Source organism: Panthera onca, chromosome B1, assembly GCF_046562875.1.
Source record: "Panthera onca isolate mPanOnc1 chromosome B1, mPanOnc1 haplotype 2, whole genome shotgun sequence".
Taxonomy (NCBI): domain Eukaryota; kingdom Metazoa; phylum Chordata; class Mammalia; order Carnivora; family Felidae; genus Panthera; species Panthera onca.
This window is the reverse complement of record NC_138342.1, coordinates 16,357,183-16,375,612: the sequence shown is the minus strand read 5'-3', so window position 1 is coordinate 16,375,612 and position 18,430 is coordinate 16,357,183. Positions and strand designations below refer to the sequence as shown.

At 37.6% G+C, this 18,430-nt stretch overlaps 1 protein-coding gene across 3 annotated transcripts in view; it reads left to right on the top strand.

The window, feature by feature from the left end:
• The window catches only part of KCNIP4 (potassium voltage-gated channel interacting protein 4), a 1,157,282-nt gene that overhangs the window by 1,135,936 nt on the left and 2,916 nt on the right, over nt 1-18,430 (top strand). For all 3 annotated transcript variants that reach the window (XM_060655342.3, XM_081795498.1, XM_060655341.3), the window contains 3 exons: nt 15,103-15,210; nt 17,295-17,399; nt 18,009-18,071. In XM_060655342.3, coding sequence (XP_060511325.1) covers nt 15,103-15,210; nt 17,295-17,399; nt 18,009-18,071 — 276 coding nt within the window. The remainder of the gene's footprint in view (nt 1-15,102; nt 15,211-17,294; nt 17,400-18,008; nt 18,072-18,430) is intronic.

Below are 18,430 nucleotides of genomic sequence, written 5' to 3'. Positions count from 1 at the left end.
GGACAGAGTGAATAAGATGTGGGAAGGGGATAGCATCTGGACCTAGCTGTGAATTGGTCCAATCCTCTTTTTGCCATTCAGTGGCTGTGAGATCCCAGGCTGAGTGTTTAAACTCTCTGGGCCTTGGGGCACCTGGGTGGCTCAGTTGGTTACGTGTCCAACTCTCGGCTTCAGCTCAGGTCATGGTCTCAAGGTTTGTGAGTTTGAGCCCCTCATCAGGCTCTGTGCTGACAGCGTGCAGCTGGGATTCTCTGTCTCCCTCTTTCTCTACCCCTTCCCCGCTTGTGCTCTCTCTCTCTCTCTCTCTCTCTCTCTTTCAAGATAAATAAATATTTTTAAAATAAATAAATAAGTAAAATAAACTCTGTAGGCCTTAGTGTTCATCTCTGTCAAATATCAGCAAGCAAAGCTACTTTATAGGGGAGTATGAACATGAAAAAGTAATAATGTCAGTAAAGGGCTTGGCTTAGTGCCTGGCACCAAATTCATGCTCTATATTTATTAGATGTTAGCCATAGCAGTTATTACACAGGAAATTTTTCTAACAAAGCCAATTAATTAATAATTACACTGGTCATCTTGTTAAACAATAATCATGTCATTGAACATATTCAATCAAATATTCAGTCAAAGGTAGACGGTTGTTCTTTCCATGATGCTACGAAAGATCGTTCCACAACTAATTATATGATAAGCACTTACCGTGTGTCAGTTACTATACTATTTAAAAACGGCATTAACAATAATAATAGCTGCATATAGTAATAATAACTGACTCTTGCTTAGAACTCATTTGAGCTTATATAAGTCAGGCAACTGTGCTGGCTGTGTTACATATACTAACTTCATTTTCATAGGTATTATTATTATCTCCTTTTTTAGCATATGAGGAAAGGGATGAACAGAGAAGTTAAGCAGCCTGCCCAAGGTCACACAGCTAGAAAGTAGGAGAGCCAGGATTCAAAATCAAGGCAGTCTGGTCCCAGAATGCATCTCTTAGCGACTATGCTGTCCTAGCAGAGAGGTGTCATGTAGATCTCCAGTCCGTCATCTGAAATCCTCAAAGCCAGCTGAGTTTTATCATTTGGAGCCTTTCAGATTTAGTCAGGTAATGCCAGGCATATACTGTTCCATATTATTTAATGTCTCCAGCAGGGTCTGCAGGGTGTTATAATCAAACGTGTAATGTTTGTGCAGCGAAACTATGATAAATGATAAACATAGCAGAGACTGCTACTGATGACCAATGTCCATGTGCTTCTATCACACCAGTAGGCCATAATCCCAGGCTGTCCTGCAAGTAGGTGGAGCCATGACTGAGATTTTATCAATGGGATATGGGTGGAAGTGACCACATCGCCTTCCTCCTTTCCCATCTGTGGGGACTATGAGGTCACATATTTCAGTTGGCTTTGCAACAAAGGGGAAGGAGCTCAGTTCTCAGAATGACTGCATGGAACAGAGCCCCCTCTCCTCTTTATTTCACCGTGTGTGAGTGACAAGCGAGATGATAAGGTGCTAAGCCACTGAGATTTGGAAGTACTGATATATCTGTTAGTGTCCTCTGCTTAATATGATATAGACTGATTAGGTGATAGGTACATAGATTTTTCGATCATAGGTAGATAATTAGAAATAGATTAGAAATAGTTTTATGTCAGTTCACTTCAAGTTTTGTCACCAAATGAATTTTGGCACCAAAATTTACCACCTCCCTCCTGTCTTTACAATAATTATTTTTCTTTTTTAGTTTATAAAAAAAATTTTTGGAGGGAGGAGATGAATTGCAGGTGAAAAATAAAGGGCCAGCATTACTGACCACATGGTAGAGATGAGAAACCCCAAACTCAAAGACGTTAAGTGACTTGTCCAAATTCATTCAGTTCCTAAATGGCAGGACCTAGATTGGACTGCAGATCTGCCTAAGTCTCTAAAACCTATGGTTTCAACCAGGGATCAGGCCCTTTGTAGAGGGACAGATAGTAAATACTTTGGCTTTGCAGGCCATACAGTCTCTATTGTATTTACTCAAGTCTGCTGTTGTAGCACAAAAGCAGACATAGAAAAGTCCTACGTAAATGGGCATAGCTATGTTCCAATAAAACTTTATTTACAAAATCAGGTGGTAAGCCTATTTGACCTCCTGGGCCATAGTTCTCCAACCCCCATTCTTAACAATTATAATAGACTACCTTCTCTTGAGGTACTGAGCCAGAATGTCTGCTGGATGACATCTAAGGTCTCATTTTATGATCTGATTACTGAATATTATCACCAACTTTTACAATTACCAGTCAATCCACCCCATTCACAAAAATCATTGATTACTGACACAATTGTTGACTACACAATCAACCCTGAGTCTTTACCACCATTTCAATAATTACCTTCTATCGAACATTATCACCATCAGGGCAATGCAATCCTCTGAGCATGTCCCAAATGGCAAGTTTACTTGAATTATTGAGGCTGGGTTAAACGATATGTTTCCTTTGGAACAATTCTGGAATAGCTTCCTGCAGGTGGCTGATGATTTGACATCAGAGACACAGTTCAAAGCTTCAAGAAAATATCATTCACTGACAATCCAATTCATACTGAATAAAATGTTAGTGACACCTTCCGTAGACATTATAAACCTAAAAAGTAATCTCTTTGTCATTCACAGCGATGAGAAAAAAATCTTTTTCCCAATATATCATTTATGGTTATAGGAAAACTTTCATTCTGGGATGAGTCATTTTGTCAAAATTAAATAGCTAGGCTCTTTTGAGATGTCAGATGTCAGTGAGAATTATGTAGGCAGTGTTACCAAGAGGTATATTATTCTGATTTCATCACATTAAGGTTTTATCCTTCATCTCTCAACACATACACACACACTTGCACAACCTGTACACATAATTCTGTTCTTGTCTATTGCCCATTCCAGGGAGCTATTAGAAGGGGAGGGAAAGGTGGCTTCAGAAGTTTTCTCATTTCATTTATTCATTTAACAGATATTTATTGAGCATTACTATGTGCCAAACACTCTTCAGGGTGCTGGAGACACAACAATGAACAGAAGACATGAATTTTTGTCCTCATGGTGCTTATACTCTCCCATTTTCATAGAATCCAACTGTTCTTTTTCATTGCCAAGTAGCATTCCAGTGTGTGTGTGTGTGTGTGTGTGTGTGTGTGTGTACACACCACATCTTCTTTATCCATTCATCGGTTGATGGGCATTTGGGCTCTTTCCACAACTTGGCTATTGTTGACAGCGCTTCTATAAACATTGGGGGACATGTACCCTATAAATCATCAATCTTGTATCTTTTGGATAAATTCCTAGTAGTGCCATTGCTGGGTACTACGGTAATTTTATTTTTAATGTTTTGAAAAACCTTCACACTATTTTCCATAATGGCTGCACTAGTTTGCATTCCCACCAACAGTGCAAGAGTGTTCCCCTTTCTCCATATCCTCGCTAACATCTGTTTTTTCCTGAGTTGTTAATTTTAGCCACTCAGACCAGTGTGAGGTAGTATCTCAGTGTGGTTTTGATTTGTATTTCCCTGATGATGAGCGATATTGAGCATCTTTTCATGTGTCTGTTAGCCATCTAGATGTCTTCTTTGGAAAAGTGTCTATTCGTGTCTTCTGCCCATTTCTTCACAAAAGAATGCAATCTTGACATTGGCAACAATGTGGATGGAACTGGATGGTCTTCTGCTAAATGAAATGAGTCAGTCAGACAAAGACAGATATCATATGTTTTCACCCATATGTGGAATTTGAGAAACTTAACAGAAGACCATAGAGGAAAGGAAAGAAAAATGAGTTACAGACAGGGAGGCAAACCATAAGAGACTCTTAAATACAGAGAACAAACTGAGGGTTGATGGGGGAGGGGCAGGAAAAATGGGTGATGGGCACTGAGGAGGGCACTTGTTGGGATGAGCACTGGGTGTATGTAAGGGATGAATCACGGGAATCTATTCCCAAAGCCAGACTACACTGTATACACTGTATGTTAGCTAACTTGACAATAAATTATTTAAATCAATCAATCAATCAATCAATGGTATTTTTCTTTATATTTAAAGATGACATGACTGACAGTGAATACTATCTTTGTGTGTACTGAAGTGGCTAAGACAAGCATGTGACTATCACAGAGATAGTACATTTGGACAAGAATAAGAAGGCAGAAGATAAACAGGTTTTATCAATAATCTTTGTTACTGGATAATAACAGTGAGCCTTTACCTTCATTCTGTAGTGTCTACCTTGCAGGCACTTGCAAGAATGCAAGTTACGAGATATAAAGGATTAAAATAAACATCGATATTGCACAATAATAAAAAAAAATCCAACCATTCTCATTGTGAGGGTCCACCCATACCTTTGACCTGGGCACCTTTGACCTCGGCAACCTTTTTGTTGATTCCCAGGGAATGTGACCAGGCTGCATGTGTCCTAACTTTTGCTGGTCACCCATCATTCTGGCCTGCTCTTTCCCTTTAGTCTTGCCTAGGCTTTCTATGGGGTACCCAGCTCTTCATGTATTTGCTTACCACTCCCTGTGGGCCCCAAGGGCGTGTCCCTTAAACCCCTCATAGCACAGGCTATAATGTTTAATGAAACCTGGGGTAACAGAAGATGCTTATAAGACAGGCAAGAAATGCATACAATAAATGCATACAATAAACATCTCTATCTGACAGACTAGAGGTCTGTCTTTAAATAAACTTTCTTATTTTAGACCAGTTTACATTTACAGAAAAATTGCAAAGAAAGTACAGAGAGTTCTCATATACCTCACACCCAGTTTCCCCTATCATTAGTGTCATACATTAAAATGGTATACTTGCTACAATTATCTAATATTGATGCATTATTAACTAAAGTCCATGCTTTCTTCAGATGACTGTAGTTTTTACCTAATGCCCTTTTCTTGTTCCACTATCCTATGTAGAATACCATATTACATTTAGCCACTATGTCTCCTTAGGCTTCTCTTGGATGTGACAGTTCCTCAGACAGTTCTTGTTTTTGATCATCTTGACAGTTTTGAGGACTATGCGTCAGGTGTTTTGTAGAGTATCAGATTTCCTTGATGTTTTTTCTCATAATTAGACTGGGGATGTCTGTTCTGGGCAAAAAGTCCACAGAAGTAAAGTGCCATACTTTATCATGTAAAAGCAAGAGTGCCTGGTATCGACATGAGTTATGGCTGTTGACTTCCACCTTGACCACCTGGTTGAAGTAGGGCTGGTCATTCCCTACTGTAAAGTTACTCTTTCTTTTTTAAGTTTATTTATTTATTTTGAGGGAAGGGAGAGGCAAAGGGAAAGGGAGAGAATCCCATGCAGGCTGCTCCCTATCAGCTTGGAGCCAGATGCAGGGAAGACCTGAGCTGAAGTCAAGTCAGACATTAAACCAACTGAGCCACCCAGGCAACCCTAAAGTTACTCTTTTTTCCCTCTTTCCAAGCCATACTCTGGAAGAAAGTTATTACGCACAGCCCATATTTTAGGATGGGGGGTTATGCTCCACTTCCTTGAGGATAGAATTTCTACATAATTTACTTGGAATTCTTCATGAGATATTTATCTCTTCTTCTCCTTTTATGAAATTATTCAATAAGTCACTTATACCAATATGGAATATTTATTTTGTATCTTGGATATTTATTTTGGATTTTGAGTTATAATCCAGTGTAATCCTATTTACTTTCTTGCTCAAGTTGTTACAGTTTGGCAACTGGGAGCTTTTTCAGTTGACTCCTGTGTCCCTTCGACATACTCCCATCATTGTGATTGTTTTTCTTTCTTGTTTCTTCCATCAAGTCCTTATTTTCTGGCACTACGAGATGCTCTGGGCTCATCTTACATCTTTCCTGCCCCAGTCCTGAATTTACCTCTAACTTTAACGCTCCAACCACTATGGAAGCTCCAGAAATCTCTTCTTATCTAAAAAGAACAGTCAGTTAATGTTGGTGACCCCAGTTGACATCTAGTCAGTCTCTGAGAATTGACCTCTCTCAGTCTGTTTCAGTCACTCTTGGGCTTCTGGACTCCTGGACATGTCACTTTTGGGCTTCTTAGCTGATCTTCTTAGAGCCGCTCATAGTCACACACATGTATTTGTATCCTGACACACTTGTTTTAAAAAAGAAGCTGAGGCTATTTTCCAATTCATTTATGCAGCAATTTTATAGCAAGAATTATGAATTCCTGGCACCTCCAAATGTTCTACAAATGTTATTAGTAAGCAATTGAATTGCAATCCGTATGAGTCACTACTTCTTTTTTTTTTTTCATGAAATTTATTGTCGAATTGGTTTCCATACAACACCCAGTGCTCATCCCAAAAGGTGCCCTCCTCAATATTTCACATCACCCCAGAATTCTATCATATAGTACCAAGAGATATGACATATGTTTATATCATACTGTTCTGTATAAACACAGCCCGTTGCTTCAGTTCTAGTCCAAATGAGGCCTGGGCGTTGAGTCAGAGTTCTGGGTTTGATTTTCAGCTCCCTGCTCACTGGCTGTACGCCTTGGCTCGGTCACTTGTTTTCTCTGAGTCTCTGTCTCTAATTTAAAGACAATACCTACTCCCTATGGTTGCATGAGGCTGACATGAAATAATGCACAGAAATTTCCTAACATAATATCCCGTACACATCAATAAACTGTAGTCATTATTACTATTGAATTTCAGTGTTCCCAGGATCCAGGACTTCTACTCCTTTCCTAAGGAAATACGTGAGAATGATGGGAAATAGTTACAGAACAATGCTTACATAGCATCATTTATAATAGAGAAAAAATTAATTAATTTACATAGCCAACAATAGAAAGTATGGGTAAGTAAATTACAACATATCCATATGACAAAGCAGTGTTTCAAACTCCAGATTGCAATCATCAGTAGGTGGTAAAATTAATTTAGAGATTAATATCATGAGCATTTAAAAAATTAATAGAAGAGAAATGGAAATAATTACTTTCTGGTGTGTGTGTGTGTGTGTGTGTGTACTAGGTTGCCATTTAAAATACAATTATTGTGATTTGGGGTCCAAAATGTTCAAAAGCCACTGTAATAGTATTATTAGATTAAACCATATGAAATTATTATTCTTGAAAAATACAACAAAAATTATCAGCAATTTCATATGGTTCCATCTAATATGTAGCTATTTAAATGATGTCACAATGAATTTTCAGTGATGTGGGAAAACCCTTGTAATTTTAAGTGAGGCATACAGAATTATATGCACACCATATGACCATATCTGCTAAGGGGTGCATCAAAAAATGGAAATGTTCATTTTGAATAGGTGATAGGATTATGTGGTGATCACAATTTTCTTCAGAACAGTTTTCTGTAATTTGTTACACAAATCAGGCCTTATATTTATGTATACATTTGTTATATATTTATATTTATTATTTTTGGCTAAAAATTTGTTAATGGCCTTTAATGAGACCATACCAAAGAACTTTCTTCTAACTTAATTGAATGTGTCTATCATCACCTTTGAAAATATTAAATTACCTAAATACACAATATTGTATATCAAACAAGGTAAGTGTATTATCCCTTCTGTGAGATAAAATCAGACCACAAATCTTGGAAAATTTACTTGTTATTTTTTAGACATATTGATACCTTTTATTAGTTCCAAACAAACACAAACTTTATGTAATACTTGAAATTTTGTTCCTTTTAATATTTTAAAAAGTAGCTCAACTACTGTGGAAGTTTAACCCCAATCAAGAGAGGTTATACTATAGAAAATAAATAACCTTTAAAATTTTCATGAAAATATAAAAGCAAGCATAAAATAGGAAATATACCAAAGACATGTATGATTTCCATATTGGATCTGTCACTGACTAGTTAACATTTTAAACCTATCGTACGTCATTTAATGTTGTTTTCCCAACTATAAACAGGACTGTTTGTTGCAAATACCCCCACATCCATGATTATAAGCCATGATGCTCTTTGGGCACCAGGCAGGAGGGGCAGGATGTTGGTTTGCAACCTCAGTAGTTCCTCTGGTGAAATTCCAAACCGGCCCCCTGTACTCAGAGAACAAGGAGAGACTGAGGAAAGAGGCAGGCCACCCTAGAATGGTAGGTGGCAGGTGTGATAAGCAAGGAACTTACCTGTGAGGCTTGTCTTGGGCAAACACAAGACAAGTAAATCTCTGTACTGCCCACCAGAATCTCAACAATTTTTATGGAGACCTTAATTGGATTCAGTCACATATACAGTCCAGATGGTCTCAATAAGATCTTACCTTCTCAAGGCTGCATACTTGAAGTGGTTCCTTGTCCAGAAATGGTGGACAGACCATCTATCACAAGGACAGGGGAGGGGTGAGAGCCTCGGATTGCCCAGGTCAGCTCGTGGGTCAACTGGTGTTTGCATCCTTTGATGACCTCCTCCAACAGAGGAACACTAGTGTCCCTGTCATAGTAAAAAATTAATGTACTAAGCAAAAATTGGATAGATACCTAAAAGCTTACTACTGAACAAGACTGGGATATTATGGAGTCAAATCTTTATGCCCTTCTTCCTTCTTTTGCTTTGATCCTAAAAGAATGGAAAACAGAATTCAGTATCATTTTCCTGCATTAGGGAACAGATGCAACTGTCTTTCACAGATAAAAGGTAATTATGCAAAGTACTCTGAGAGTTGTTTTTTTTTAAGCCTTGTGACTCCTGCTCGGCAGATTTCAATTACCATTCAGAAAAGCATGGAGCAGAACCCACATTAAGACTCATTGAGTTTCTCATTTTCCTTTGCCACAAATAAGGAATCATTCCCGTTTGAAATGACTGTTTATTGATATTCTCTTGCAAGATGGTAGAAAAGTGCTCAAGGTCCACAGCCATCTTTCAATGTAAGTAGTTTGGGGATGCACAGTACTTAAAAAGAAGATGTAAATCAGGTGTCAGCCTATGAATCAGGATATTTTTGTTGACAAATAATAGAAAATCACACACTAGAAAAACAATATGACTTTTTTGGCTCAAAGAAACAAAGAATCCAGAGATAGGGCTGGCTACAACTGAGGGTGCGCTCTCTTGTCATCACAAGAAGATGCCAACAGCTCCTTGGCTCCAGGCTTGTTCATGTCGAGCAGATGTGGACCGGGTTCATTTGCCTGCCACCCACAGATCGCACTGCCTTGACCAAAGGGCTCATCTGTGCCTTCTGACTCTGCCCAGGTCATAGCTCCATCACTAGAGCCGGAGGTGGAGAGTACTAATGCGGAATTGGATGGGGCACCAAATGGAAATTAGGGTCTTACCAGGAACACAAACAACAGAAGTCCACATGTGACCTTAAAAGTGCTTTCACTGTTGCTCTGGTCTGCTCTGTTTGGTGATAGGGCCAATGCCACTGATCTCTGTAGGCCAGTGGTTCTCAAAGTGTGGTTCCTGGACCAGCAGGATCAGCACCCCTTGGAGTTTGTTAGGAATATATATTCTTGGGGCGCTTGGGTGGCTTAGTTAAGCGTCCGATTTCCGCTCAGGTCATGATCTCACGGTTCATGGATTAGAGCCCCGCGTCTGACTCTGTGCTGACAGCCTGGAGCCTGAAGCCTGCTTCAGATTCTGTGTCTCCCTCTCTCTCTCTCTCTGCCCCTCACCTGCTAGCACTCTGTCTTTCTCTGTCTCTCAAAAATGAATATAAACATTTAAAAAAATTTTTTTAAAGAAATATATATTCTTGCACCCCAATAAATCAGAAAAACAGAGGGTGGGGCCCAGCAATCTGTGTTTTAGCAAGCCCTCCAGGTGATTTTGTAGCAAACTAAATTTTGAGAACAATGCTCTAAGCATGTTTTCCAAGACCTTGTATCCAGCCCCCTTTTCAACTAAGGGCATATAACTATTACTTTGTGATTTGAAACAACAGGTAAGATTTGTATTGACAACCATCAACCTCATCTGGCCTTTTAAACCTGTCCAGCAATCTCTCTCTGATGAGCCTACCTTCTCATGCTTGGCAGTGACTATTTTGTACCTTCCCAAATGCCAAATCTTATAGCTTGCAAGTTGTGTATTTCACATTACCTCTTAACCATAGTGTGTTGTATATTACAGGTCTATATAAATTACAACTTTCCAGGAGATAGCAAGGAAGTGTCCTGAGCAATGTCCACCTTCTTGTAGTTTGCATGAGTCACCTTATTGTCTAGTAGCGTGGCTGCCTCCTCCTTTCCTCAAACAGCTGATCTGAGGAAATCCAACCCTTTCTGGCATGTCATTCAATCCCAAGCAGATGACATCCACTAAAGCTGTCATGTGGGGACTCACTACCCATCTTCCTGCCCTTATCAGCTGCTGGCATCCACAGCCTGTTCTCCTTCTTCCATGTCAACTGAAGAAATGTACCTCCTCCCTCCAGAGCTCGGACCCTCTATCTGCACTTGGATCTCTCCCCTCTTCTCAGAAGGATCAGTCCATTTCTCATGCTCCCCCCTCTCCCTCACACACATCTTTAGGAATTTTCTCTTCATAAATACTTCCCTCCAGTAATCAAAATGCTCACCTTCCAAAATCTGTCCTGTGATCCCATACTCCTGTTCATTTATACTAGCCCTTGTCCCTCTATTGTCACGGCCACCCAAGAGTTGTGAGTTTTCTACACACAATCTCCATCATTGTTTGCTTCCTCTATTCCAACAGAAAGTTCTCCCATCGGTCATTAGTGACCTCCATGCTGCTGATCCAGTGAACACTTTTCATTGCCAGCAGCATCATAGTATCATGATTAACCATCTTTTCCAAGGAAAATGCATTCTTCACTTAACCTCTCATACTTCTTCAGCAGTTTTATTTAGCTTACTTTCCAGATCCCTTGACAGCTTCTCTTCTCTCTGCCTGCTGAATATTGCAATTCTTTGTGGCTTTCTCCTGAGTTCTCTTTTATTTTCTCACTTTAAATTTGTACCCTGAATAAAGATGTGAAATAGAGTACAGTATGCTGGTTCACACAGCATCAATTGTTGAAGACACTATTCTTGCCCCACAGCTTGGTCCTGGCACCCTTGTTGAAAATCAATGGCCATAGGTGCTTATTTCCAGATTCTCAATTATATATGGATATATTCTCATACATATATATATATATGTATACATACGTATACATATATATATGTATACGTATATATATATATACATACGTATACATATATATATGTATATATATATATATATATGCACATATGCTACACCAGTGCTACACTGTACTGTAGATTTGTAGTGAGTTCTGAAATTGGAGTTTGAACTCTGTAACTTTATCCTTTTCCACATTGTTTTGGCTACCTGGGGCCCTTTGCAATTCCATAGGAAGTTGAAGATCAACTTTTCCAGGTTTGCAAGAAAGTAATGGTTATTCTTGATAATTTTTTTTAATAAAATGGGAATTGTCTACCTCCTTGGCATGACTAAGCCAGTAACATGCTTAAAGGAGAAAACACTAGAAATAGTCTTATGAAATTGAGTAACAAAATAAGGATGGCTATTACTGTTGTTATATAATATTATTCCAGATATATTGTTCAATACAGTTAGAAAAAAGGAGGTAATTAAAAATGTAAAAATTAGAAAGAAGAGGTAAAGTTAATTCCATTTGCCGCTAATATGATTGTACCCATGAAAAACCCAGGAGAATCAATTGAAAAACTATCATATACAATAGAAACACTAAGTTGGTTGGCAGCATAAACAATTATTATACAGAAATCAATAGCTGTCATATGTACAAACAAATCTAATTTAGAATCTGTACTAGAATAAAATACCTCACTTATAACAGCAACAGAAGGATTAAAATACCTAGAAATAACTATGACTAAGAAATATGAAAGAACAATTTGGAAAAAACAAAAAGGCCTAAAACATATCAGAGTTTAGTGTGCTAGATAATGGTCCATGAAAAATGTCTACACCCTAATTCCTGGAACTTGTGAATATGTTACCTTACATGGTGGAAGGAGCTTTGCAGGTGTGATGAAGGATCTTGAGATGGGGAAATCATCCTGGATTATCTAAGTGGGTCTAATATAATCACAAGGGCCCTTCTAAGAGGGAATATGAAGATCAGGGTAAGAAAGGAAAGATATGACAAAAGGAGCAGAGACTGCACTGATGTGCTCTGAAGGTAGAGGAAGGGGCCACAAGCCAAGCAATGCAGGTGGCTTCTAGATGCTAAAAAAGGCCAGGGAACAAACTGTCCCTCCACATCCCCAAGGTGTGCTCTGCCATATTGGTTCCAGGCCAGTGAAACCATTTCAGACTCCTGATCTTCAGAACTGCAAGATAATAAACATGTATTATTTTGAGTCGCTGGAGTTGTGGTAATCTGTTATAGCAGTAGCAGAACACTGATAATGTTCAGTGACAAAACTGACCCAGACAAGAGAAAGGTCTTTCATAGTCTTAATTAGGAAGACCCATCAACATGCAGCTGTATGTCAATTTTGCCAAAGCTTATCTGTAAATATACCTCAAAGCCTACAAATTCCCCAAAAGGTTATTCAAAAGATCTTGTGGACTATTAAGACAAACAAACAAAAAATAGAGAAAACAGCTGAAAAAGAAGACTGATTAGGAGAAAACTGCCCTAACAGCTGTTAAAATTACTAAAATGCTTTCATAATTGAACTGATGTAGTAGAGGTGTATATATAAACAAGTTTACTAATAAAATAAAATAGTAATTTCAGAAATACAAACAAATCATAAAAGATGTAAGGATATGATAGCCCTTGCATCTCATATCAGTGGGTCACAAATAATAAGTGTGAAAAAAGATGACTACCTAAAAATATTGGATACATTCCAAGTGGAATAAGGGTTTAAATGTAAACAAGTAAATTTTAGAAGTACTTAGAAAAAGGCATGGGAGTATCTTTCTATAACTTCAAATGGGGAAGGCCTTTCAATAAGACATAAAGCAAAGACCTAAAAGAGTGACAGATTCTAGAATATACAAATAAAAAGTTTCCTGCTTTGCAAAATTCAAAATGAGAAAAATAAAAAGAAATAGCAAACCTGGGAAACAATACTTGAAGACACATCCCAGATAAGGGATAATTTCAGTAATATGTGAAGCAAGAATTTCTATAAATCAAGACATTTGAAAAAAAATGTTCAAATTTCTTTATAATAGGATACAAATGTAAGTAATCTGAGAAATAGTTTTCTATAAAATTGAAAGCCATCAAAGTTCGATGCCATATAGTGTTGGCAAACTATAATATTCTTATACATAAAAAATATTCTTATTCATAGAGTTTGAGAGGGTAATTTGAGTGCAATTTGGAAGTAACTCTAAAATTTACAAATGTTTAAATCCTTTAAACAAAAATTCCACATCTAAGCATTTATTCTACAGATATATTTGTTCAAGTATGAATTATGTATACATGAGGTCACTCTTTGTAACACTGTTTTTAATAAAACTGGAAATCTTTAAATACTCCTCAATGGAAGACTAGTAAACTGTGTTACATTCATACATACTATGAATGTGAAAAAGATTGGAATTATTTCTAAGATTGTTAGGTGGAAAAAAAAAAGTACAGAATATCCTGTCAGACTGTGTAAAGGGAGGTGGAATATATATAAGCAAATATGCCTTATACTTGTATCCGCACAAAACTCCTTGGAAGTAAATTCAAGAAGCTACTAATGCCACCTGCTTATGGAGAAAGAAAAAGGGTGGCTGGGTCCAGGAATGGGAGAAAGATTTTTTTTTTATCAAACATCTTACATGTTTTTAAATTTTGAACTATGTGAATATTAACTACATTTAAAAGTAAAGAAATTAAAATTATCATTAAGAAACTGAGACAAGAAAACAGCTATAAAATGATGGAATATGGAAATGCAGAGAAAAAAGGAAATTCACCCAGAAAGCCACTTCTGCATGTCCCTTCTGCTCTTTTGTCCCTACCTAACAATGGATTATCAAATCTGTGTGAGCTCAGAATTAGCACATTGCAATGTTAGCTTTGCTTCACATGACAGCAAATATATAGGGAGTTGATCAAGTCAATGTGGTTCGTCTGCAATGCAGTCACACTAGCCTCACCGTGATATTGGTTAAGGGCTCCAACTGGTTGACAAACACAACCAATGCCCTTACTAGACACTGTCCTAAATAGCTTAACTGTCATAATCCTCACCAAAACTTTAGGAAGTGGATACTCCATCCTCCATATATAAAAATTGATGCAAAAGGATATTAAATTGTCAGAGGACGCAAAGCTCTCAAGTGACATAACTGGAATTTGAGTTCAGGTCATCTGGCTTCCAGCTCCATGCTCTAACCCACTGCACACATGTGTGTTATAACTTGATTTCTAAGCAAGTTGGCCCATATCTTTCAGACCATATTTCTTGTTAGCAGATCTTTGTCATGTGAAATGTGCTATGTATGTGCTCATGCTGGTATTTAATAAGATACAGTGTTACTAGATTTTTTGCAGTAGAAGAATTGTGTGCAATTGTGGTAAAAAAAAAAAAAAAAAATACAACCTGGGGCGCCTGGGTGGCTCAGTCGGGTAAGCCTCTGACTTTGGCTCAGGTCATGATCTCATGGTTTGGGAGTTCGAGCCCCGTGTCAGGCTCTGTGCTGACATCTCAGAGGCTGCCTGGAGCCTGCTTTGGATTCTGTCTTCCTCTCTCTCTTCCCACCCCCCCCCCCCCACTCATACTCTCTCTCTTTCTCTCAAAAATAATAAATAAACATTAAAAAAAATTAAAAAAAAAAAAAAAACAATACAACTTAGAGCATGCATTCTGTCATTTGGGTGTCTGCCTTCATACAATTTTCAGTTCCACAGTTGATTTAAGTCACAGCTTCCAATTCAAAGATGAAAATGTTAAAGGTATGGAGTGGCTTATGCCCACAAAGAACTCTGAGAAACAGACGTCCAAGAACACATTACCTTACTAATTGTTCAAAATCGAGGGTTATAACCCTTGCTTCCATCATTTCAGAGAGACTTGTCTCACCCTTTGTGTTGTATTTTTGTTTTTTTAGAAATGTTGTATCAAATTATACTTTTCTTTCTAGGATTTCATCAAGGGTCTTTCCATTTTGCTCCGGGGGACAGTACAAGAAAAACTCAACTGGGCATTTAATTTGTATGACATAAATAAAGATGGCTACATCACTAAAGAGGTAAGGGATGCCTCACCAACACCACCCTCTGCTTTTTTTTAACGTCCAAATGTTAAACAATTGAATTTATTAATTTGAAAATAGCTTTTTCAGGAAATCTAAAATATTTTATGTGGTGGTGGTGAACTATTCTAGTAAAAAATGGGCAATGAAAAGGATTAGTTTTTGGTGCATCTTCAAGATGGAAACAAATCACCTAAGAATTATACCCCGGTTTCCTAATGACATTCAAATAAATACTGTAAATCGGATAAAGACTGTGGTTGGAATCAGATAGGAAGAAAATACATTCAAGCCAGGCTAGAATATTTGACCTGTGACCTTCCCCCTCCAATATAATATGGTCCATATGGAGACAATTTTAAAATTACATAGGCTGTGCAATGACCTGTATCGTGCAGAACAGGACCTGGTGCATTAAGGGGCCCCTAAACTTCCAGGCAGGCTATCCAAGAAAGAAGGCCCACAGACCAGATTAAGGTGCTCATATCAAATGGTTTGTTAAAGCAATTAAAACACAGTGAGAAGCAAGGGGAAAGGAATGAGGTAAATTAACAAATTTAGGATGGGGTCCAAATGGGGTTGAAGTACCAACTGAATCCTGGAGGGGGCGCTCAATATCCATACGTCCTTTCTCACTGCCTCACTTTCCTCCCCTCCGTTGAGTTTTGAGCATGAAGCCTCTTAAACAAAAGGTACCCTGGGCCAATGACCTGACCTTGCCCAACTAGGGACATAGGGACAAGTACACCTGATCACAGGTACAGTGTGACCATTGGCCTGTTCAAAGGCCATAGGTTTTGTGTTTTTTGAGCAGAATACACATGGGACCAGAATGGAAGTAAGACCTCATGAATGTTAAGTATTTGTGTATATTGAGCGTATCTTGAATAGTTAGTGTCTCTTATATCTTGTGTACGGTAATCAAGTAAGGTTGGTACTCAGATGCCTCAGGAATATTTGCTACCTCTTGGCCCTTCAATCCCTTTCTATCTCTATGTTTAACATATACATGCTAGTCTTATATTTCACACATTTCATGAATTCTGAAGTCAGACAAACTTCTTGCTACTTATCTAAACTCAAAACATCTTAAAATGTTTATGATTTATAAACTATAAACTCCTTCATCATTAATAATAGAATTGGATACTCTCATCTGTATTATCAGCTTAATCTAGTCTAGACTTTTATATGGGAATTTCATTATGAAGGCAATAAACGTGAAACAATAAATCTGAATGAGTAATTAGATATTATTCTTACTAATACTGACAATGGAAAGTCAAAAACTAGATTTTGTCTGAATTAAAAAATTAATGAAATTTCAAAGGATTTCTCAGTCATGATATCTTGACTAACCTACATGTGTAATTTCTTCACTTCAAGCCACAGTAGGAAAAAAAACAATGAAAATCCTCATAAGCTTTGAGACTTACCAGCTAGTTTTAGTATAATTCTCATGATATGGAGTTCATTCTCAATAAATGGAGTTCATGATATGGAGTTCATTCTCAATAAATCAACATGTAAGATATAAAACAAATCAATAAAACAAAAAACAGTCTATGTGAAGTGTATAGAAATCCAAATCTCAAACCAGAACATTCCTGGGGTGCCTGGGTGGTACAGTCAGTTAAGCGTCTGACTCCTGATTTCAGCTCAGGTCACGATCTCCCAGTCCTGAGATCAAGCCCTGCCTCCGACTCCATGTTGGGGGTGGAGCCTGTTTAAGATTCTCTCTCCTTTTGCTTCTCCCTCGCTCTCTTTCTCAAAAAAAAAAAAAAAAAAAAAAAAAAAAAAAAAAAAAGTTTTAAGAAAAAACAAAAACCAAAACAACCAGAATATTCATTTCCTGATCATCTCAGATATGTGGGAATTTACTTCATTTTGAAACCAATATCAAAATTAGTTCTGACATTCTGATCCTGCAGCTTTTAAGGCACAAAACTGTTGTGTTTTCCTCTGGGACAACCAAAACTTAACGAATAATAAAAAAATTTTTGAAATTGAGTAGGAATAATGTCAGACTGGTTTCTTCATATAATGCATGCAGTCTCATGTGAGTGCCTTTTACTTTTCAGGAAATGCTTGATATAATGAAAGCAATATATGATATGATGGGTAAATGCACATATCCTGTTCTCAAGGAAGATGCTCCCAGACAACACGTCGAAACATTTTTCCAGGTAGGAATGCAAGTAGAAATCAGAGACGGGGCAAAAAAGAGTAAATTTCCTAAAGCTTGCAAAGTGTCACGATGATTCAAAAGAATGCAAAGGAAAAAAAAAAAAAAACTTTTACTGAAAGGGACAAAATAATAGACCATGAAGTATCATACTAATTTAATAATTTTGGATTTGAATGCATTATAATACTGATAACTACACTTATTGAACAGTCACTATATCCTGGAAAGAACACTAAGGAATTGCCGTGTTTCACATGTTTGTTTCTGGGTTTGTTTTCAATTATTCTCACAAGAATCCTTAAAGTTATAAATCCTCATTAGCCTCAATTTACAGATGAAAAAACCAAGGCTCTGAAAGTGTCCGCAAACTGCCTGAACTCTGTCAGAGCTAGAGTGCCAGATTTTACGTAGGGCAGCAATTCTAGATCTCCACCACATTCTTTTGAAAAGGGAACAGCTTAACAGCAGTTGGTCATACGATTCTTATCACTAAGAATGAAGCAGATCCTCCCCATAAAACAGGCAGGTGGATTTTTCATTCGCTTCAAGTGTCAGGGTAACAAGGGATAAGTCGGAATAAAGTTTCTTGTTCTTTTCTTCCAAACAGAAAATGGACAAAAACAAAGATGGAGTTGTTACCATAGATGAGTTCATTGAAAGTTGCCAAAAAGTAAGTTCATAGTAGTAAAGAAACTATCCCTTTTGCTTTCATAACAGCCAGACTAAGTCAAGTCAGCTAGCCACCATGAACTGAGCACAATATAAACTTTACCTAAGCTTACCATTCGTACGCAGCTAAGAGAAGCTACCACTCTAAAAACAATTGTCAACTTAATTATAGTTCATTAATTAACATTTATAGAGTGCCTACCCTTAGGAGAGCCACACAGAAAGCCCTAAAGAGAACTATTACAAGTATACTGCATTTTCATTCCTTAAATCCTTTAGAGTATTCATTACTGAGGGTAAAACATATGTGAGCTTTGAATTGCTCTTTGCCTAAACTTAGCATATAACATATTATCTCCA